We start from the raw sequence: 24,705 nt of genomic DNA, 5'->3' as shown, positions 1-24,705 counted from the left end.
TTAATCTCCATTAAGAAAATTCCTCCTACTGCCCCAGAGAAAAAGAAGAAAAAATATACATAAAAAAAATTCAGACACTTTTTTTAACAATTATTTCCTGCTATTGAGTACCCTAGAATCTGCAGTATGGCTGGTGATTCTGTTATGAATGAGTCAACGGAGGAGGAAAAAACAAAAATACTAGCTAAGTCCAGAAAACCAGAGAGGTTGGTAGCTAGCGGATTGCAGACCCCTGATCCTATTCACAACAACTAGCAGTAGCCGTGGGGTGTTCCTACGGTGGTCCTAGACACCTCGTTCACAGCCGGAGAACTAAATAAACCTAAAGAAAGAAAGGGGAAATCTAAACAGCCCCAGAGCAGACCCCAAAGCAATAGACAGCCCCCAACATGTATTGACGGTGTAAACAGATGAAAACACAAACACAGACAGAAAGACAGGCTGAGCAAACGATGGGGCCCTCACTAACTAGATAGGACAGGAAAGAGAAGCAACTGTCTGCAATCACGCAAAAACCCTGCCAAAAATAATGTCCAACACGTCTGATAGAAAAGGCCCTGAAGTCACTAGACTTCAAAATCACTATATCAGCACTCAGGTATATTCTGAAAACAGAGCAAAGAGATCAACTGATCAGAAACAAAAAATGGAGTTCAGCCAGTCCCAACCAGGGCTGGCTGAACACAAACACTAAGCAAACCAGACAAAATCCCATGGAACAATAGCAGAGCAAAAACTTAGCTTTAGTAGACAGGACTAAACTGGAGGCCAGAGCTCAGAGAAGAGAGGATCACCAGCAACCCAGCAGGGCGTCGGCGGCCTTATATCCACTCAGAGATTCCGGATGTCCAATCACACTCCACCTGTTCAGATGACAGGTTTTTCCCATCCAAATCAATTTCACTACCTTTCACCAGCAGAAGGAGTTCATCGGACATCAAAGGTGAAGGAGAAAATGAGCTCATAAAACCCGAGCCTTGCCCTTGACGGTCTCCCATTCTTCCTTGGCTGCAGCGGAGCCTGTTCAGCGGATTCCTCGGTCCCAGCATTCTGCTCACACCAGCACTGTGGGTTCGGTTGCTGCTGCCACCTCTGGTCCAGGTATGACAATGCAACCTGGCCAGCAGCAAAAGACTTCAGAGTCTGAGTTCTTCTGTTGCTCCACTGAGCATGCTCGTGGGACGATTCCCCATTGGGGATCGGGATTCACATGCACAGGTCCTTCTCCAGTTCTGATTAGACCATCAGAGGGATCTGGAAGCTTCTGGAAGGTCCCGGATATAAAAGGTTTGCATGGCCGCCCCGCTATGCGCTATGATAGACTATACAGACCTTAGTGTATGTGTGATGATGGATGAATGAGACTGGTGACTGACGCATTATAATCCCCCCTCCTTGGATATTACGTATGAGTTAGGGTTAGCAATCAGAGTCAGCACCTCAGTCCAGACACTGATTAGCGCTGCAGTGTGTCGCTCCTCCTCATCCACTGGAGTTCTGGGCGTCGGCCAGTACAGGCTCCAGAACTGTTGCTACTGCAGTGCACACCTGAGCAACGCCGTGCACCGTATGTACGCTTTCTAGCACCTCTCACAAGCTGGTTAGTGGCGTCTGTCTCAGCGGACATTGCACCCGCTCCAAGCGGAGGTTTACACTGCCGCGGCCTGTGCCTTTAAACAGGTTGTGGTTACTCGCCGGCTGGGGCAGACTGCGTGAAGTAACAGAGTCCGCTCCTGCTAGCACCGGTTAGTGTTCACACCGGTGTCCGGCTTTCCCTGCACGCCTTCTCCTCATTGTTTAGCTACAGTTGGTCACCTCTGCACGGTGGGCCTTGGGCTGTGAACACACCTTGTATATCATTCCATCTTTATTATTTGGTGCGTTTCGCCAGCCCGTAACAATGGATTTATGAAATCTTTGAACAACAGTGAGCAGAATATTCATATTGCCAATCATTGGGATATGAATAGAGTTGAATTTCTGGATGTCCTGTTAAAGCGGGATGATAGTGATATCCTGCAGACTGATATATACTATATATAGAAAGCCTACATCTACTAACGCACTGCTGCATGCCTCCTCTGCACACCCGAGGCACATGATAAAGTCTGTCCCCACTGGGCAGTTTCTTCACCTTTGTAGAATTTGTTCTACAGATGAGGATTTTGAATTACAGGCAGAAGACCTTAAATCCAAACCTTATGCACGTGGTTATAGTCGCCGTATGGTAAAGAAATCTTACAATTGGACATAATATTTATCTTGTAATGATTTAGTCTATAAATTATCTGATAGACAGCATGATACTAAAGTACACTTTGTTACTGATTACCACACATGCTTTGCACAGATAGGAGAGGCTCTTTCAAGATCATGGCCTATTTTATTGGCTGATCCAATTATATCTAAATATCTCAGAGATACCCATTACTGTATTACCACACAGCGTTCTAAGAATCTGTGACTTAAGGGCCAGTCACACTAAGAGATATCGCTAGCAATATCGCTATAACTAGTGACGTTATAGCGATATTGCTAGCGATATCGCTGTGTCTGATACTTACCTACAACCCGCTCCCCCGATGGTTATCGCTGATCGCGCGAGAACGTTCAGGACTGTTTCTCGTCGTCCGCTTCCTGCAGCGCTTCCTGCTGTGACGACGAGCGACGCGTGGAGCCAGGCGGGAGGACGCAGGATCGCCTCGTCTGACAGGTAAGTAGCGACCCCCGTCCCCAGCGATGTCGCTGGTGAGATCTGCCTGTGTGGCAGCTCACTAGCGACCACTTAGCGATGCACCAGCGATCCTGACTGCGTCATATCGCTGATCGGGATCGCTGGTACATCGCTAAGTGTGACAGTACCTTTACTTGTGCGGAGCCACTATGTGGGTATTCCGAGGACTACTTTTTTAGATTCCTTTCCTTTGAGACGTGGATGTGCTCCATGTGGACGCTGTGTGGCATGCCCTAATATTGATAGATGTGATACCTTTTTTAATGCTGATAGATCAAAAAACTATGACATCAGGAAATGTGTCTCATGTACTACCCATAATGTTATCTATTTTGCTTCTTGTCCTTGTTGACTAATATATATTGGGTTGACTACCCGTCCACTGAAGGTACATGCTAGAAAACATGTCTAAGGCTGGTTTCACATTTGCGTTTTTTAGCGCTGGAAAAAAACGCATACCTGCGCATGCGTTTTTTCCCCTATATTTAACATGGGTGCGCATACCTGCGCGCTGGTAAGCGCATGTATGCGATTTTCATGCGCTGCGTTTTTTTGGGGTGTGCGTTTGGATTTTCCAGACGCAGCATGTTGCATTTTTTGGCCCTGCAAAAAAGCGCATGCGCACATATGCGCACGTTTTGCGCTAAAAATGGCCATTATAGCCTATGGATGCGCATACATGCGCACTGGCATGCTCATGTATGCGTTTTTTTGCACATGCGTTTTTTTTTTTTAACCATGGAATTTAGGGGTTTAGGGTTAGGGTTAGGGTCAGGGTCAGGGTTAGGGTTGGGGTTAGGGTCAGGGTTAGGGTTAAGTATGGTTTGGTTAAGGGTCAGGGTCAGGGTTAGGGTTGGGGTTAGGGTCAGGGTTAGGGTTAAGTATGGTTTGGTTAAGGGTTAGGGTCAGGGTTAGGGTTAGGGTTAGGGTTAGGGTCAGGGTTAGGGTTAAGTATGGTTTGGTTAAGGGTTAGGGTCAGGGTTAGGGTTGGGGTTAGGGTCAGGGTTAGGGTTAAGTATGGTTTGGTTAAGGGTTAGGGTCAGGGTTAGGGTTAGGGTTAGGGTCAGGGTTAGGGTCAGGGTTAGGGTTAAGTATGGTTTGGTTAAGGGTTAGGGTCAGGGTTAGGGTTAGGGTCAGGGTTAGGGTCAGGGTTAGGGTTAAGTATGGTTTGGTTAAGGGTTAGGGTCAGGGTTAGGGTTAGGGTTAGGGTCAGGGTTAGGGTTAAGTATGGTTTGGTTAAGGGTTAGGGTCAGGGTTAGGGTTAGGGTTAGGGTCAGGGTTAGGGTTAGGGTCAGGGTTAGGGTTAGGGTTAGGGTTAGTTAGGGTTTAGGGTTTGGGTTAGGGTTAAGTATGGTTTGGTTAAGGGTTAGGGTCAGGGTTAGGGTTAGGGTTAGGGTCAGGGTTAGGGTTAGGGTTAGGGTTAGGGTCAGGGTTAGGGTTAGTAAAGTCATGGTTTGGGTTAGTGTGAGGGGCCAACTAATGTTGGAAAAAAACGCAAACGCGGTAAAAACGCACTAAAAACGCATACAAACGCATAAAAACGCTGCGTTTTTTTCATGCATGCTCATAAAAATGCTTGAAAAAAACGCAGCAGTTGTATGCTTTTGTATGCGTTTTTTCAATGCGTTTTTTTGCGGGAAAAACGCGCTGCAAAAAAAAGCAAGTGTGAAACTAGCCTTAGGTATTATTGCCTCCACCGACCACACAAAGCCATCCACTCTCAAAACCCTTCCACGGCATTTGTGGATGTGCTATTGCTGTGATGCCACCCTCCTTCGGGTGAGAGACATTGATTCTATTGATGCCTCCGTCCGTGGGAGAAGGACATCTCAGAGGTTGGCCTAACTTGAGTCCTGTTGGATTTGGACTTTTTTTATCATGGTTTTAATTGATTATTTGTATTTTATAGGGTTCTCTATCGTCCTTTATTCTTGATCCATTCTGATTATGTTTTTGTGCTTTGCCAATTATCCTGATTATTCGTCAAGCTTCCAATCGGATTTAATCTGCCCTCCTGAGTTTACACCATTTGTTTCATTGCATCTGTTATAAATATTAATATATCTACATGTAAATTTACATATGTCTTCATTTGGTATATCTGAATGTATTCATGTTCACATGTGTTGCGGCAACGTGTGCTGTCTGGAGCTTCTTTTAAATATATACCTCTGATGAGAATAAATTGATTATGATTAGTGCTCCTGACAAGCTCTGTGTCACAGCGCATGTCCTTTTGGATACATTTACTTTGTCCAATTTATAGATAGAAATTATCTATCTGGCATAATTATTCCCCCTGTTTTGATATTTGTACCAATGTTCATTGATTCTTGTCTGTATCTGCTTTGTATTTCTCTGGCCTTTCTAGATATAATTGATTATCTGTTTTGTATTATCTGTGACAATATTTTATCTGTAACTATTACCATTTGGCCCTGCACGCATGCGCGCCATGCGCCCGCTCTGCCTGACGGCTCTCCGTGTCTTTTAGTGTGTGGTGACGTCGGTTGACACGCTCCGTGTCTCCGGCGCCTCCCCTTGCATGACGCAGACATCGTCTCCCATGGGGGTTGTCATGACTGTGCATGCGTCACTTGCGGTCTCTAGGCAGATTACGTACGCATGCGTTCAATATGCGGTCCAGTCACTTCCGGGTTTCTGCATTGCATGCTGCTATGGGCATCACTTCCGGTGCTTCTTGTGCCGTCTTTGTGTATGTTTCCTTGGCAATATACACCAATTCCGGTTATCGTTTGATTGGTCCTGGGCTGTTTTTAAACTCTGCATTACTCACTCCGGCACGTCCCCTGACGAAGGCAATGTCGAAACACATTTTGGTGTGGATGCAGGTGCTGCGGTGTCCATCTATACATTCTTTAATTAGGTAAGGTATGCTTCATCTCAATATTTGGCCTCAGAAGTGCGCTTTTTAAGCCTAATGTTGCAGGTACTATTTGGTACTTTTTCTCATACCTCTGACCAGGGCCGTATTGGCCATCTGGCAATTCTGGCAATACCAGAAGGGCCTGTCTGGTCGTGGGTTGCCTTGTCTGCTACATTGTTAACAGAATCAGTGTTCTCAAGATGCCCATACTGTTAAGAGTTGTGATCGAGCACTTACCCCACAAGGCCAAGGGTATCATTAGAAATATTGGTCTTGTAGTAAATCTTGCTTTTTTCCATCCAGAGTTATATTAGTAATATATGCCATCTGGTGCTTGGGGATGGGGACAACATGAGCCAGTGTCATTTCAAATGCCAGGGCTGAATTTCAACCCCAGTCCATACGTGCCTCTGACCATTACCTATTGATTATGTGTATGGACAATTGGTCTTTATTATATATAGTTGATTTAATAGCTACTTGCTAAGTATACTGTGTGTATTATATGACCCTAAGCATGCACTCTGCCTCCTAGCTTTGTTTACAGCACATACTGTATGCACTTTTTGCTCCCCCACCCTACCTGTCCCCTGATCTATATTATTTAAATAAATTATTTACATTATCTTACTTTGGACCTGCTTGATCGCATTTTTTCTCCTTTTGTATGTCTATTTTTGGCGATCGGTCCACCTGAGTTCTTTACATGAGCACTATAATGAATCATAATATGACTGTGAAGTATACTTTATAACTATCATAATGGTGCTATTTTCTTTGTTGAGCTATTTTTCCCCACTGTACAGTTTAGATTGTTGGTTTTGCAATTTAAACCTTGGTTGTGTATTGTACATATGCTAGCTAGGGGACAAAAAGTAGTTACAATTATATACTGTTAGGTGGGAACAGGGCCGGCTCCAGGTTTTTGAGGGCCCCAGGCGAAAGAGTCTCAGTGGGCACCACCCTTTAACACATACCACAATTCATGCCGTGTGACATCTGTGGTGCCGGCCAAAAACGGACTTGTCTCCTTGTGGATCACACGGACACGCATGTGAGCCACACGGACACCTGGTCTGTGGCAAAACATGTTCATGTAAAGGAGGCTATTGATTAGTAGTGTACGTATGAAAGAAAGAACAGAGAGATAGAAAGAAAGAAAGAACAGAGAAAGAAAGATAAAACAAAGAAAGAAAGAAAAGAGAGAGAAAGGAAAGAAAGAAAGAAAGAAAGAAAGAAAGAAAGAAAAGAGAGAGAAAGGAAAGAAACAAAGAAAGAAGGAAAGAAAGAACAGAGAGAGAGAAAGAAAGAGGGGAAAGAAAGAACAGAGAGCGAAAGAGTGGACAGAAAAAAAGAACAGTGAGAGAGAGAGAAAAAGGAGGGGAAAGAAAGAACAGAGAGGTAGAGAGAAAAAGAAAGAGGGGAAAGAACAGAGAGAGAAAGAAAGAACAGAGAGCGAAAGAAAGAAAGGGGAAAGAAAGAAAGATGGGAAAGAAAGAAAGATGAGAAAGAAAGAAAGAACAGAGAGAGAGAATGAAAGAGAAAGAAAGAGCAGAGAGAGAGAAAGAAAGAAAGAAAGAAAGAAAGGGGAAAGAAAGAACAGAGAGAGAGAAAGAAACAGAGAGAGAAAGAAATATTCTATAAAGATACCATAGCAGCCCGGCTCCCATTGTAGTGCCCAACTGAGCCTCATGGTGCAGGACATATCATGATCTGCTCACATGGCCGGCATCCCCGATTCCAAGGCGATCCTGCTGTCCGTGCTGTTAGAGGAGGACACGGTGATGGATCTGAAGCATTCCTGAAGTGCCTCCTTGGTTCCGTCACAATCTCCTCCCAAAATTACCTCATTTCTGGTCAGCTTCCAGCACTTCCGGTAGAACGTCACGTGCGAGTTTTAAAGTGCTCCTTGGGGCTCCACCGTGTACTCCTGAGTCTGTGGGAAAAGTAAACTCCCGGCTGGGGCAGTCTCTCTCTCAAAATCAGGACTGTCCCGCTGGATCTGGGATGGTTGGAAGGTATGAATGCTCACCATACACCTCCACTTTGTATGCCTCGTACACACGGCTCTGCTCTGTACATCTTGTACACACACGGCTCTGCTCCATACACATGCAGATTCCCTCCGTACACCCAGTACACACCCGGCTCTGCTCCGCTTTGTAAACACACGGCTCAGCTCTGTAAACACAGGGCTACGTTCCGTACACCTCGTACACACACGGCTCTGCTCCGTACACCTCATACACATCCAGCTCCGCTCCGTACACCTCGTACACATGCAGCTCCGCTCCGTACACCTCGTACACATGCAGCTCCGCTCCGTACACCTCGTACACATGCAGCTCCGCTCCGTACACCTCGTACACATGCAGCTCCGCTCCGTACACCTCGTACACACGGTTCTGCTCCGTACACCTCGTACACATGTGGCTCCGCTCCGCATACCTTGTACACACACAGCTCCGGGCTCTGCACCGAACACCTCGTACACACACCACACAGCTCCGATCCGTACACCTCGTACACACACAGCTCTGCTACATCCACCCTGTAAACCCCTCCTGAGCCCACACAGAAACTTCCCTCATCCAGCACCATGATGACGGCCAGCACAGCAGAGTCCTTCAGACGCAGAAGCCCCTGATCATGTGACCCCTGACTCCTCCCCTCCTGTGATCTCATCACAGGTCCTATGCCACACACAAGAGAACAGCATAGCAATGACTCATTGCTGGCTGTGACTTGGGAGCTATGTATGGTATCCCAGAAAGCGTAAGTGGGCTCCCCGTCTCGGTGGGTGGGACACAGGAAAGCTTGCATAAGAAGAAAATTTACCGCCATTTAGAGTGAGTGCAAACTTTCAACAATAGGTGCTAGAGCTGATAACTCAAGGTCTAAACTTTGGTTGGGCCGGAACTTTTGTCATCTACAGGAGCAAGCTTGTTTTTCTGGTGTGAGGCAAGACATAATAAAAGGCTTCAGCTGTGGAGGTGGTGGACCAGAGGTTGATATACATGATAAGGCTTTGGCAGAGAGGAGAGGGATGACTGCCAAAGAGTGAGACCTTGAAGTGTTGAGCAGTAAGGCTACTTTGCCAGATGGAGCATGGGTCACAGCCAGTGTCGTACAGGGGTGCCAAGAGCCCACCAGTAACATTGACTTTGGGGGCCCACTTGTCACCTGCTTACAAATATTACACTAACCCTGTTCACAAATTTACCTATATCTCTATATAATAATAAACTGGGTAGATTAGTAATGGATGATGAGATGCTGCTTTTTTTCTGTACAGAGTGAATCATATGAATTATACAAAGTATCTTCTATTATACAGTATATTATGTAAACTTGTCCCATGGCATCTGCAAACTGCAGCAGTACAGCTACGTGACAAGTTTTTGATGTTATGAGAAACATGAAGTTGGCATCAGTTTCATTTGCTAGCAACTAAATACATATTAAATGTTTACAAAGCTACACCCATACATAAATCTTGGTTTAAAGGGAGCTTTTTTTACATATTTACTTCCTATGTCAATACTTCGGAAACCAACTATAAATTCCTGTTCTCTTCAATCTCCGCTACAAAGCTACGATTAGTATCTAGAGGAAGGTTCTGATTCTGAGCAAGCATTTGCAGGTAAAGAAATATCCTTAAGGTTTGATATCATAGTTTTCTTAACAAAACTATAGAAAGTGTTTGCTGAAGCACTCAAACTGTTTGACTAATTAATTATGTGCATGTAACATATAATCCCGCTGCTCTCTGTAGGTGTCCAGTCCTCTTCTCAGTGACATCATCGCTTTGCAGACTCTCCAGGTCACACTGCGCTCTGCATGACCCGAAATGGCTTTTACAGTGTAAGCCTATTGAGGTTTTCATTGCAAAAGAGACTTGCGTCTCATACATCGAGCAGAGCGTAAGCCGGATATTCGCATTTGTGGTGACATCACTGAGAAGAAGAGCAGAATGGCGCTGGACACCAGAAAGTGCAGCAGTATATTAATACTCACACTCTACATTACATGCACATACACACACATTTAATGAATAAAACATTTAATGGGAGAGCTAATTTAATTAATGGGAATATGTCTCCTATGTAATCTGAGAGCATCATGAAGAGAAGGAAGAGATTCTGATTACATGGATGTGTCACTTGCTATGCTATGTTTTTCTGTTTCAATAGAGCTTTATCAAAAGGAGAATATCACTACAGGACAACTGGCCTCATGCCTCTTAGTCCAACCACACCCCAGCACTGATTAGTAGCTCTCTGCCACTATACAATGTACCCAGAAAGCTACTAATCAGCAGTGTGGACGAGGTTACATAGGGCTCAACATCCCAGCTCTGCTAAATGCAACAGAGAAAGCTGTGATTCTTTCACAACTGCTGAACCCAGTAAACTAAATGACACATAGCTGGAATCAGGGTCTCAGTTCATACATTTTGCTGCTGTCAGATTGCAAAGTAAAAACCCACTGACAGATTCCCTTTAAGAGGAATTTGTGACCAGGTTTTTGCTAACACCTTTTGATAACAGCATGATGTAGGGACAGAGGTTTTTATTCCAGCTATGTGTCACTTACTGGATTTCCTGTGGTCTTTTTGATAAAATTACTAATTTATCTGCTGGTTTTCTGAATACTGAGCACTCTATAAAACTGCCTTCACCAATGATTGACGGCTTTCTGCGTGCACTATGCATTGGCAGCGCGGTGGCTCAGTGGTTAGCATTGCAGCGCTGGAGTCCTGGGTTCGAATCCCACCAAGGACAACATCTGCAAGGAGTTTGTATGTTCTCCCCGTGTTTTCGTGGGTTTTCCTTTGGGTAATCCGGTTTCCTCCCACATTCCAAAGACATACTGATAGGGAATTTATATTGTGAGCCCCATCGGAGACAGTGATGATGATAATTGTGCAAACTGTAAAGTGCTGCAGAATAGGTTAGCGCTATTTAAAAATAAAGATAATTATTAGGCAGAAAGCTGACAACCAAATGGTGGAAATGGGGTTATACAGAACTCATGATTGCGGAGGACTACTTTGCAGCATATTTACTAATCCTTTAGTAATAGTCTCCTTCTGATAATGCAGTGTGTTTTAACAAAACTACAGCAATCAACCCAGAAAGTGACAAATCACTGGAATTAAGGTCTATGCTCCTGCATTATGCTGCTCTCAGATTATTAGACAAAAACCTGGTGACAGATTGCTTTTAAGTCCCATTGTTGTATAGTTCCTTTTTATTTACATTGTCTTCGAGCAGATACGGAAAAAAGGTTGAGTACACCTTAATGCCTGTTGCTCTGTATACAGAGGAGTGGCTGTCCCATTTGAACACATGATCAGCAAATTAATTATGTAAAGTCAATGCAAGTTGTATTATAAGTTTATTACATTGGAATCGTGCAGCTCCGTCATATTTTTAATTTTTGCTTTTCTCAAGGCAAAGAGGTCTAACAGAAGAAAACATGAAGTTACTTTTCATAACCGCGCTGCTGATAGTATGGATCCCTCCAATGAAAAGTACACATTGTAAAACAGTTGTCCGTGTAAAGCAAGAAGCCATGCAGTATGGTAGGTAGTACTTGTCCGTCAGTCAAATTATTAGCACATATGAGAGTAGTCATATGATCATTAACCTTGGTTCTGAATACGTCTGATGATTCCATTTCAGCTACAAATCCATACTGTTCCATATACTATTAATTATTATCATTGTTTGCTAATTATTTACCTTTTGTCTTACTGTAACAGGTAGGTAGTGACAGTTGCCGGTCTCTGCCTCGCTCCCCCAAAATCAGTCTAGCTAGGAGGAGCAGGGAGAAGCCAGTGAAGACCTGTCTCTGTGACTTGTCCTAGCTAGGAGGAGCAGGGAGAAGCCAGTGAAGACCTGTCTCTGTGACCTGTCCTAGCTAGGAGGAGCAGGGAGAAGCCAGTGAAGACCTGTCTCTGTGACCTGTCCTAGCTAGGAGGAGCAGGGAGAAGCCAGTGAAGACCCATCTCTTGTGACCTGTCATAGGAGGAGCAGGGAGAGGCCAGTGAAGACCCATCTCTTGTTACCTGTCATAGCTAGGAGGAGCAGGGAGAAGCCAGTGAAGGCCTGTCTCTGTGACCTGTCCTAGCTAGGAGGAGCAGGGAGAAGCCAGTGAAGACCTGTCTCTGTGACCTGTCCTAGCTAGGAGGAGCAGGGAGAAGCCAGTGAAGACCTGTCTCTGTGACCTGTCCTAGCTAGGAGGAGCAGGGAGAAGCCAGTGAAGACCCATCTCTTGTGACCTGTCATAGGAGGAGCAGGGAGAAGCCAGTGAAGACCCATCTCTTGTTACCTGTCATAGCTAGGAGGAGCAGGGAGAAGCCAGTGAAGGCCTGTCTCTGTGACCTGTCCTAGCTAGGAGGAGCAGGGAGAAGCCAGTGAATACCTGTCTCTTGTGACCTGTCACAGCTAGGAGGAGCAGGGAGAGCCAGTGAAGACCTGTCTCTGTGACCTGTCATAGGAGGAGCAGGGAGAAGCCAGTGAAGACCTGTCTCTGTGACCTGTCATAGGAGGAGCAGGGAGAAGCCAGTGAAGACCCATCTCTTGTGACCTGTCATAGCTAGGAGGAGCAGGGAGAAGCCAGTGAAGACCCATCTCTTGTGACCTGTCATAGCTAGGAGGAGCAGGGAGAAGCCAGTGAAGACCTGTCTCTTGTGACCTGTCACAGCTAGGAGGAGCAGGGAGAGCCAGTGAAGACCTGTCTCTGTGACCTGTCATCGGAGGAGCAGGGAGAAGCCAGTGAAGACCTGTCTCTGTGACCTGTCATAGGAGGAGCAGGGAGAAGCCAGTGAAGACCTGTCTCTGTGACCTGTCATAGCTAGGAGGAGCAGGGAGAAGCCAGTGAAGACCCATCTCTTGCGACCTGTCATAGCTAGGAGGAGCAGGGAGAAGCCAGTGAAGACCTGTCTCTGTGACCTTTCATAGGAGGAGCAGGGAGAAGCCAGTGAAGACCTGTCTCTGTGACCTGTCATAGCTAGGAGGAGCTGGGAAAAGCCAGTGAAGACCTGTCTCTGTGACCTGTCATAGGAGGAGCAGGGAGAAGCCAGTGAAGACCCATCTCTTGTGACCGGTCCTCCTAGTCACCACATCCCTAGCCACTGTTATAAAATATGCATTCTCTAAAATATCAGAGTTTCCGAGTAAAACATACAGTTTTGCAATAATGTACCTGGTATCTGGATTGTCGTGCTTAATGTTGGGCAGCATGAATCAGCTGACAGGTTCCCTTTAAGGGTCCAAAAGGATCATTAACCCCTTCATGACCAGAGCTTTTTTAGGTTTTGCGTTTTCGTTTTTCCCTCCCCTTCTTCCCAGAGCCATAACTTTTTTATTTTTCCATTAATATGGCCATGTGAGGGCTTTATTTTTTGTGGGACGGGTTGTACTTTTGAACGACACCATTGGTTTTAGCATGTCGTGTAACGGAAAACGGGAAAAAAATTCCAAGTGCGGTAAAATTGCAAAAAAAAGTACAATCCCACACTTGTTTTTTGTTTGAATTTTTTGCTAGTTCACTAAATGCTAAAACTGACCTGTCATTATGATTCTCCAGGTCATTACGAGTTCATAGACACCAAACATGTCTAGGTTCTTTTTTATCTAAGTAGTGAAAAAAAATTCCAAGGTTTGCTAAAAAAAAAATTGAGCCATTTTCCGAGACCCGTAGCAACTCCATTTTTCATGATCTTGGGTCAGATGAGGGCTTATTTTTTGCGTGCCGAGCTGACGTTTTTATTGATAACATTTTGGTGCAGATCCGATATTTTGATCGCCCATTATTGCATTTTAATTCAATGTCGCGGCGACCAAAAAACGTGATTCTGGTGCTTTGATTTGACCGTTTAGCGATCAGGTTAATCCTTTTTTTATTGATAGATCAGGTGATTCTGAACTCGGAGATACAAAATACGTCTGTTTGATTTTATTTTTATTGTTTTATTTTGAATGGGGCGAAAGGGGGGTGATTTGAACTTTTATTTTTTTATGTTTTTCATAATTTTTAAAAACATTTTTTCCTTTACTTTTGGCATGATTTGGCTGGTCACCAGTGTGGGCATTTCCAGCCGGATGTCCAGAATTACTTGTTAAATGTCGCTGTCAGAGTTTGACAGCGGCATTTAACTAGTTAATAGCCATGGGCGGATCGCGATTCCGCCTGCAACTATTGCGGGCACATGTCAGCTGTTCAAAACAGCTGACATGTCCCGGCTTTGAGGTGGGCTCACCGCCGGACCCCACATCAAAACGGGGGATACTGCCATCGGACATACTATTCCATCCTGGAACCCCCGATGAAACATTTAATCTGAAACGCGCATCGGGGCTGTGCTGCTCGTTAACAGGCGGTCTTTAAAGGTATACACCCCTATTTGCTTTCCCTCACCTTTTTGGTTTCCTCTGCACTCAGCACTTTATATGCACAAATGCACATAGTAGCAATGTATTGCTCCTTTGTTCAATTTATGAATTCCTGGATTTAGTGCACTTGTCACCTTGTTATCGAGCCCATATATGGTTAATTTGGCTCCCTATTTTTACCGTCACCTTTATATGAGGGAGAGTTTATATTCATTTTTGCTACTGTGTTACATATGAAAACTGCTGTGTTTCTATTGATAACCTATATAGGTACATACATCTTTGATTGTATGAGCACACAATGCTTTTTACCTTTCTTGCTTTTGTTACCATTTACAACTATTGTCTAATAAAGGTATTTTAATTGTATTTTATCATCCCTCATTTTATTTTTTATATATTTATTTTTATTTTTTATCTCGACCACAAATTCGAGTTTTTCTCTGGTTTGGTATTTTAGTCTCTTCTCGAATGGTCAACCATTCTCCTTTAAGCAACTATATAACACGGTGAATATAGTAATTTTAAATATAAATTTAAATAATCCCTTATCAGAATTTTTCTGATTTTTTACCGTGCTTATAGAGGTATTGCTTGCAACCAGGTTGTGTGGATACATTCATTGAGAGGTGCTGTTTGTAAAAAGGGGTTACTTATGGGGAGCCCTGCTGTTTTGGCACCTCATGAGCTCCCCAGTGGGTCATTGCACCTCCAAACCATAACAGTAAAATCTGGCACTTCTTGCTTTGTGAGCTTTGTACTGTGCCTGAAAAATATTTCCCAATTACATGCAAGATACTGGTACACTCAGGAAAAAATGGACCTTAGTTTTCTGAAAAAAAATCTTATTAGTCCCCTTAGAAAAATTAAAAACTTGGGGCTAAAACAACATTTTAGTGGTAAAAATGCAATTTATTCTTTCTCCACCGCTCAGTGGTATAAAATTCTATGAGGCACATATAGTATCGATATGATCACTGGACCCATAGATGAATTCATTAGGGAGTGTGAAATGAGTTCACATATATGGGGTTTCTGTTGTTCTGGCACCTCAGGGGCTCTGTCAATGTGACATGGCACCCTCAAACCATTCCAGCAAAATCTGAATTCCAATATGGCGCCTCTTCCCCTTCTGAGCTTTGCACTTTGCCTCAAAAGTAGTATTCCCCCACGTATGGGGTATCGGCAACAAATTGTATGGTGCAATTTCTCGTGTTACCCTTACGAAAATGCAATTTTTTGTCCTAAAAACATATTTATGCAGAAAATTAGATTTTTTTGTTTTTACAGCTCAACTTTATAAACCTCTGTGAAGCACCTGAGGGTTCAATGTGCTCACCACACATCTAGATCAGTTCCCTGAAGGGTCTAGTTTTCAAAATGGTGTCACGTGTGTGAGATTTTCACTGTTTAGGCACATTAGAGGCTCTCCAAACGCGAAAAGGCATCTGCCAATTGTTCCAGCAAATTTTGCATTCAAAAAGTCAAATGGCGCTCCTTCCCTTCCAAGCTCTGCCATACTCTCATACAGTGGTTTTCTCACTCATATGTGGTATTGGCATGATCAGTAAAAATTATACATCAAATTTTGGGGTCCATTTTTTCCTGTTATCCTTGCAAAAATAAAAAAAATTGGATCTGAAGTCAATTTTTTGTGAAAAAAGTTATTTTTTTTTAATTCCTATGACGCACCTGAAGGTTTAATAAACTTCTTGAATGTGGTTTTGATCACCTTGAGGGGTGCAGTTTTTAGAATGGTGTCACGTTTGGGTATCTTTATTCATATAGATCCATCAAAGTCACTAAAAATATGATATGGTCTCTAGGGATGAGCGAGTATACTCGTTAGGATTCGGTACTCGGCGAGTAATGAAGTACTCGCGGTACTCGAATCCTAGCAAGTAAATTTCACTACTTGCCTCGCAATATTCGGATCTCCTGCCAGCATGTGTAAGCCAATCACAGTAAAGCCGCCGCCTTCTTTGTTGTGGCATCACTGTATCGCTGGAGCCCCTGAAGAGCGGTCGCATCAGCTGATGCGGCTGCTCTCCACGAGAGATCGACGTGGGACCCTCGTTATTAATGGGATTACGGCAGAAAGGTGAGTTTTTAATTTTTTTACAGGTGATCAATAGCTTCAGGGAATTCGGTGTGTGCGGTGAGTATGTACTGTATGTTATGTGTTGTATGTTATGTGTATGTACTGTATGTTATATGTTGTATGTTCTGTATGTCTTTTTTTTTTTACATTCACCACATTAGCCGGATGATGAGAATACTACTTTCCCATCATCCGCTAATGCTGTCACTGTAGAGGGCATAGCCGGATGGGACAAGTAGTCCCATCTGACGATGCCTGCACAGCCACTGTACAGAGCCCGCACAGAGCCAGCACAGCCCGCACAACACCCGCACAGCCTGCACAGGCCCAGCACAGAGCCAGCACAGCCCGCACAGGCCCCTCACAGCACCGGCATAGCCTGCACAGCAATGGCAGAGCCCAGCACAGCCTCGCACAGCACCGGCAAAGCGCGGCACAGCCCCGCACACACACACAGCACCACAGACCCCCGCACACATTTTTTGCACATTACTCGCATTTCCCATAGACTTACATTAGACTCGCTACTCGTTACGAATACCCGAGTATTAGGAGCTACTGGTAATGAGTACAGCGAGTCTGAGTATTTCACTACTCGCTCATCCCTATTGGTCTCTAAAAAAAAATGGTTTTGTAAATTTTGTTGGAAAAATGAGAAATCGTTGGTCAACTTTTAACGCTTATAACTTCCTAACAAAAAAAAAAATTCTTTCCAAAATTGTGCTGATGTAAAGTAGACATGAGGGAAATGTTACTTATTAAGAAATTTGTGTGATACAGTATCTCTGTGATTTAAGGGCATAAAAATTCAAAGTTTGAAAACTGCTAAATATTTGCCAAATTTCCATTTTTTTCACAAATAAATGCATGTCATACCGACAAAATTTTACCACTATCATGAAGTACAATATGTCACGAAAAAACATTCTCAGAATCGCCGGGATCTGTTGAAACTTTCCAGAGTTATTACCTCATAAAGGGACAGAATTGTAAAAATTGGCCCGGTCATTAACATGCAAACCACCCTCAGGGGTAAAAGGGTTAACACTGTGATTACCAAGTTATGTACTGCTGGTGAAGATAAAGCGGGCGGTCCAGGATTAGAAAAACATGCCTGCTCTTCTCCAAAAACACTGGTATATCTGTCCATGTGATGTATCTAATATTAGTCAAGTATATGGGGCCAAGGTATAGTAACTGACACAATCCATGGACATGTTTAACACTGTTTCTAGCCTGTTTTACTGTTTAATGAGTTTGGTGACTCTAATTGATAACATTTATAGGGAACCTGACGTGGGGATCTTCATGAGGCTTTTGGTCATCCTGATACTGTTCATACCTGTTCTTTTTGACTATAAAAGGTCTGAAGGATCAACTCTTAAATATTATATAGGTAGTTAATTGCTGTAACTCACCATGACTACAATATACAGTATCTTTTATCCATAGGATAGATGATGAATGTGTGCACACTACTAAACCATTCACACAGGGGTCTCAGGAACACCCATTCCTACAATTGGTTCAACCACCTCTGTCAATAATAGGGGTCCTGTGGATAGGTGATAAATGTACTTATTGGAAAAATCCATACTAACACTATTCTAATTTAATTTTTTTTTAGGGTATAATAAATCTTTATTTTTTCTTGTTTACAGCTTGTCAGACCCAAAGAAGATCTTTCCAGAATGCATTTGGACTCATACCAATTCCATCAGTTGTAGAGAAAAAGGAGTCAGGACTGTTTGGAGGTCTACTTGGCATTGGACAATCACTTGCGGGCAATGTCCTTAACCTAGTAGGGTAGGTATTATATGTATTTACTGTATAGCTCCAGATAATTACATATTAACACAAATTGAAAAATGTATGTAATGTACATTAAATCTAAGTCATTGCTATAGAGAAATGGTTATGCTCACAATTACAAAGCTATATTACCACAACCCCATCCTATCACCTTTATGACTCGCTAATGTAATACCAATAACAGCAATACACTGAAGCAATACCAAAAACTTTACTATTTAATGGCAAGTTTTATCTGCAGATACTAACAAAGTGATTTTTTATTTTTTATCTGTTATTTAGCGCTAAGCACTAGTGATGAGCGAGCATACTCGTTGCTCGGGTTTTCCCCTAGCATGCTTGGGTGTCCTCCGAGTATTTTGGCGTGCTCAGAGATTTAGCTTTCGTCATCTCAGCTGCATGATTTGCAGCTGCTAGACAGCCTGAATACATGTGAGGAATGCCTGTTTGATAGGGAATCCTCACATGTATTCAGGCTGTCCAGCAGTGGCAAATAATACAGCTACTTTGACAAAAACTAAATCTTCGAGCACGCTAAAATACTCGTTGGACACCCGAGCATGCTGGGGAAAACCCGAGTATCAAGAATACTCGCTCATCACTACTAAGCACTTAAAAAAGGACCAACTTTGCCTTGTAGTAGAATTGAGGACCATATCCTGGGTGGCTTTTCAATATCATAAGATCTCAAACATTTTGGTCTTGCAGACAGCTAAGGGTGGTTTCACATTTGCGTTTAAGGCCGTAGCATCGGCCTGCGAATGGCTGCTGCTAAGCCCCGCCCCCTGCCGTGCCTCCGCTAGTAGCTCCGCCTACGGGCGCAAGACGCTGTATGCGTCCTGCGTCCCCTATCTTTAGCACTGAGGATGCAGGCTGTGCGTAGGCATGCGTTTGGCGGTGCATGCGTCCTTTTGACGCTGCGCTGACCAGCGCCAGACGCAACAGGTTGCAATTTGGTGCGCTCGGTGCAGCGTCAAAAGGACACATGCGCCGCCAAACACATACCTGCGCACGACCTGCGTCCCCAGTGCTAAAGATAGGGGACGCAGGACGCATGCAGCGTCATGTGCCCATAGGCGGAGCTACTGGCGGAGGCACGGCAGGGGGCGGGGCTTAGCGGTGGCCGTGCGCAGGCTGACGCTGCGGCCTTAAACACAAATGTGAAACCACCCTAAGAAAATGTCACATGTTAACTTAAAGAAAACAATTATAGTGGGATGCTAGAATTTTGCCTACACATTCTTCCCACTGGAAAAAAACCTTGCACCATTCTCCTCGTCCATCTATGAAACCTATTGTTATGGTCAATAATATGGCTTTATTACTAGAGTTCAAATGACACTTTTTTTGTGGTTCCTGGCTTCAATTGGATCTTAAACGGAACAGGTCATGTCCTGAGATGATGTGCCTGGATCAGCTGCAGTCATTACCCAGTACACAGTGACTGGAAACTGTAAGCATGCCTTGGCATTTTGATTGACAGCTTGTTCTGCACAGATGCGCTGCAGATCGAGCTGTCAAAGTATATAAGGGGACAATACAAATATCTCTCCGAGGATCTGTTTATACCAAGGAAGGTGCCGGTCACAAGGGGCATTCTCTGCGTCTGGAGGAGGGAAGGTTTTTCCACCAACATAGAAGAGGATTCTTTACTGTTAGGGCAGTGAGAATCTGGAATTCCCTGCCTGAGGAGGTGGTGATGGCGAACTCAGTTGAAGGGTTCAAGAGAGGCCTGGATGTCTTCCTGGAGCGTAACGATATTGTATCTTACCGTTATTGTTATGTTCTTTAGGACGTAGATCTGGGGATTTATTCTGACAGAATTTTATAGGCTGAACTGGACGGACTAATGTCTTTTTTCAGCCTTACTAACTATGTTACTATGTTACTAAAGTGCCGGGTGTACAGAGCGCCGCAGCTCACCATGCTGTGAGTGGTGACTGTAGCTGGTCCGTGCGTGTCTCTATAACTGAAAGCCGGCAGCTCCCTGGAGGAATGTAGTTAATTTTCTACCAGTAGCCGCACTTTTATTAAGGCGGCTGGACATCTTTGGCATGCTGTCATTCCGCAGATTACCCTGTATCTGCAGGTTGATTCTATTTGTGGGCATGACAGATTCCCTCTAAAGATATATCCTGCATAAAAGTAACCTTCTTCTGGGCATAACACTGTGTATCACTTTTGCTCATAATGTTACACTGGGTGTAAACTGCAACCATATAACAAGTCTCCATGCTGTGATTTACAAAAACATAGCATCTCTAAAAGTCCTAAAAAAGTGCAAAGTTATTTATTTTATAATTTCTCATACAAATACAGGATAAAAATACATAAAGTCCAGCTTCCAGAAATCAATGTGAAGTTTATGCCACATACTGGAGTACAAGTTTCCGTAGACACCAATCTACACATCAGTGCAAAACTGTAAGTAGCTAAGATGCACTAGTGATAAAAATCATGTTGCTGTTCTATACAATGCTGTAATACACCAAGAAAGCGCGAGAATACAAAATGTTTTGTCTTGATCAGAACCAACAAGGAGATGAAACCCAATATGTAAGAAATGGATGTCCTGCTACATTGTATGAAATGCAGAGTGTAAGGACCCTGTCTATTACAGCAAGGTTTCCATGTAAAAAATGTGATGCAATTGCGCCCCCTTGTGTTTAATATTACATTTACATTTTAATCAGGGATGCATTACCTTTTCTGATCTGAGGGCCATATGGTTGTATCGAATCACTCAGTATATACACACAATGCAGTCGTCTCCTGTAATAAACTGGGCACCTAAGCTAAGTCCACATTTTATATTGAGCCTATGTAGAAGATATAAATGCCTTCAATGGAGAGTTGTGATGTATTCCACTGTACAGGGATAGGTAACCTATAAAATACTTTTATACGATGTCCCTCTGCAAAGCACAGCATAGAAGCCCATGCTTTCCAATAAACTGCAAAAAGATGTAAGCCAAAGGATACTAATCTTGCAAAAGGAAAAAGGACGCTCTTTTGAAACAATCTGGTGACATGGAGGCCTACAAATGTGTTAGAAGTTTGTTGTATGTGTTGAAAACCTCCCCACATATTCCTCCAACAGATAAGGAGAAGTGAACATTGCCTAAGTGAAGAGAACATCATCATAATTCAGCTTCTGATGAATAAGAATGTTTCTATTTCATCTCAGCAAGCAGAGCACTTGATTAAAGCATATTCACAGATTGTTCATGTTTTTACTGTACAGGAGAGAAGCCTTTTTAATATAACATTTTACAATCTTTGTAGTTTCTAAGTAAAAAAATGTCCCTTTCAATTGCAAAATCAGATCTAAAGAAGTTATCCTGCCTTAGGGTACAAGTCTGCAGTCACTCTATGTGGCTGACTGCAGACTTGTGAATCCTCGCAGCTCACACACTGCATGTTGTGAAGATTCTACAGTGCCTTGTCAAGCTCTTTGGAGCTGAAACATTGCTTTTTGTGCACACATGGCAAATTAAAAGTTTGTCGCCTTTTTTTTAAAAATATTTTTACAGTGTGCTTCCTGTTTTTTATGCATACATACATATATACAGTATATATATATATATATATATATATATATATATATATATACACACACACACAGGGTGGGCCATTAATATGGATACACCTAAATAAAATGGGAATGGTTTTTGACCCAGATCGGTGAGCTGAATGTGCAGAATGGGCAAAACAAAATTTTGAACAGGACCCTCAGTTTAACAGAACATTATGTTCAGTGATGTGGCAAACTTTTTTGGGTGGGCCATTTATATGGGTACACCTAAATAAAATAGAAATAGTGACAGTTTTCTTGCGTAGCGTGTCTTGCATTGAAATCTGCTGCAATGACCCAGGTACTGCGTTCACCAGACATCAACACAATTTCTATCCACTCCTCATGTGTTAACCTCTGCGACATGTCAATGGCTCTAAACAAAGAGAAACTTGTAAATAACTCATGAAAGAATAAAGTTACGTTAAAACCAAGTACATCATTATTTTTCTTGTGAAATTGTCAATAAGTTTGATGTGTTACATGACCCTCTTCCCATTGGAAAAAAATAAAGTTGGATCCAAAATGGCCAACTTCAAAATGGCCGCCATGATCACCACCCATCTTGAAAAGTTTTCCCCCTCCCATACACTGATGTTCCTCAAACAGGACGTTGATATCACCAACCATTCCCATTTTTTTTAGGTGTATCCATATAAATGGCCCACACTGTATATATTTCTATACATACATACGGAGGTTCTTCCAAGCTTTTTGGAGAACTAACCACTAGTGATGAATGAGTGTACTCGCTCCTTGGGTGGACTCCAAGTATTTTGGCGTTCTCGGAGATTTAGTTTTTGTCGCCGTAGCTGCATGATTTGTGGCTGCTGGACAGCCTGAATACATGAGGGGAATTCCTAAAAACAGGCATTCCTCACATATATTCAGGCTGTCCGGCAGCCGCAAATCATGCAGCTACGGCAACAAAAACTAAATCTCCGAGCACGCCAAAATACTTGGAGACCACCCGAGCAACGAGTATACTCGCTCATCATTACTAACCATGGATCTTTAGATGTAGGCCAACGTGTCTCCTTGTCTCTTCGTGTAGTTCTAGAGGAGTATTTGGGGTGGGGAGCAATTGATGGAGTCACAGCTCTCAAGTCTCTTAGTAATATGTATGATTTCTTATGTGGTAAAAGGTTGGGCATGCTTTATGGGCATAACACATCTGTACAGTGACAAACCTCATCTACTGTAGGCATTTTACAAATTCATTAAGCTGGCAGCCATCTCCTAAAAGTTTATAATAAAAAGTACAAAACACCTAAGTATATGCCTTACATTATCCGCGTTCACTTCTAATATTGTGCTACACTTAGTTATGTTCTTTTCTTTTTCATTTTACCAGAGTCATTGTTGGAGAAATCACTATCAATGCAGGAGCTGGAGTAATCGCAGAACTGAAGGTCATGAGGACAGCCAAAGGATTCCCTATTCTTGAAGTTTCTGCTTGCAAGTCTTTATTAGGAGGCATACAGATCACTACAGGAGGAGTACGGTAAAAGACAGACACCATAGCCTTAAGACAAATTTTTCATAATACTCTGGGCTATGTGAGATAAGGGCAGTAGAGTCGGCGAACAGGATCAGACGCAATATTTTTTCCTCTATGTTGACTGTTTAAAGAGGACCTTTGACTGGATTTTTTAATTTTAGATGAGTACCTTCTCCAATTGGTACTGTTGCGTTGATTCTGTAAGTTTTTCTTTTTCTCTATGCCCCTCTGTTCCAAAGTTAGGCCAGTAATAAACAAGCAAATTTTCCTTTTAACCAACTGGGCGTATATCACAGAACTTCTCTGTGAATGTTTGCTTTTTCTTCTCTGTGAATGAAATTCTGTGTTATACGCCCAGTTGAATGACAAGAAAATTTGCATTTTTTATACCGGGGGCTTAACTTTGGAATGGAGGGGCACAGAAAAAAAATAACAAAAAACAACTGTTCCTGAGTCAGTGGGCAGCGGCAATTGGAAGGAAGTACTCAGTTTAAATTAAAAAAAAGAATCACCTGAAAGTTTCCCATTAATATAACAAACAGAAGTACCAATCTGGAACACAGTCCTCAATTGATTCTCTGGTAATAAGGGCGCAGTCAGACAACCATATAAGATCGGATTGCAATGTGTGGACTGGCCAACGGGTTTCCCGACACGACAGCAAGATATCAAATTATATGAAACTATCGCGCTCGGGTGGGGAGCCCCACGGCCCAGTCTGTGCATTGGATTCCAATCTCAGACCGGTTGATATGGTCGTCTATGAACCTATAAACATTGTGCATGTGGCCAAACGGGACACACCCCTAAGCCTAAACAACCGAACCAAAATTAAAGAGGATCTCTAATGTGAAGAATCCAAGCAGAGTCCTCAGACCATGCTGAAGAGGAGTATATAACCTCAAGATCCAAATAAAGAATAAGGGGATTTGTAATGAATCTATATAAATTTTATTGCACACACTAAATTACACGTGTGTCATGTTGCACGTCCACATGGGTGTCTCACCGGCACCGCTGCATGTGGCATTCACAATATCTCAAGGTAATTATTCATCATATTTGTTTTCACTGACACATTATTCACCAGAGGCCCTTTTGTCCGCAATTGTCTAAATCCTAAGCCTGCAACTATGCGGAGATAGCAATCTAACCTTTTAAGCTCTGCCTATTAATCTAAAAAAAAAGATTTTTTTCAGACCTAAAGGTTTGACAACTGACTAACATCTTGCGGACAATATCTATTTTTTTATCTACCCCATGCAGACATGCAATGTGAGACACATGTTTCTCTTTCTGGTGCATTACCTGTCATCTATAAGCTTGGTCAGCACTGGCTCTTTTAGCTGGTATTTACACCACACCTGAGTATTTCAATATTTTTGTCTGTTATTTAGTGCGCGCAATAAAATTTATATTGATTCATTCCAATCCCCTTATTCTTTATTTGGATCTTGAGGTTATATACTACTCTTCAGCACGGTCTGAGGACTCTGGATTCTTCACATTAGAGATCCTCTCTTTAATTTTGGTTCGGTTGATATGGTCGTCTGACTTTGCTCTAACAGAAATAAAAGGTTGCCCAATTGGACTGTTGTAAATTTACATAAAAAAGATACTACAAGACGCTGAGGAGTTTCGGGATGTGCACGAGTTCTGGGGTATAACATTGATGGTCTCTCCATGAACAGTAA

The 24,705-nt window shown here is 43.0% G+C and overlaps 1 protein-coding gene across 1 annotated transcript in view; it reads left to right on the top strand.

Moving 5' to 3' along the window:
* The first annotated feature begins 9,217 nt into the window (after positions 1-9,217).
* BPIFB2 (BPI fold containing family B member 2) overlaps positions 9,218-24,705 on the top strand; it is a 48,450-nt gene continuing 32,962 nt past the window's right edge. Inside the window, exons 1-5 of the mRNA XM_073555260.1 lie at positions 9,218-9,264; positions 11,078-11,208; positions 17,786-17,930; positions 20,256-20,360; positions 22,865-23,014. Coding sequence (XP_073411361.1) covers positions 11,103-11,208; positions 17,786-17,930; positions 20,256-20,360; positions 22,865-23,014 — 506 coding nt within the window. The 5' untranslated portion in view covers positions 9,218-9,264; positions 11,078-11,102. The remainder of the gene's footprint in view (positions 9,265-11,077; positions 11,209-17,785; positions 17,931-20,255; positions 20,361-22,864; positions 23,015-24,705) is intronic.

The sequence above is a fragment of the Dendrobates tinctorius genome, unplaced genomic scaffold, assembly GCF_039654945.1.
Source record: "Dendrobates tinctorius isolate UK_male_01 unplaced genomic scaffold, ASM3965494v1 ptg000223l, whole genome shotgun sequence".
NCBI lineage: Eukaryota > Metazoa > Chordata > Amphibia > Anura > Dendrobatidae > Dendrobates > Dendrobates tinctorius.
The sequence above is the reverse complement of the archived record's forward strand: the minus strand, read 5'-3'. Positions and strand labels throughout refer to the sequence as shown.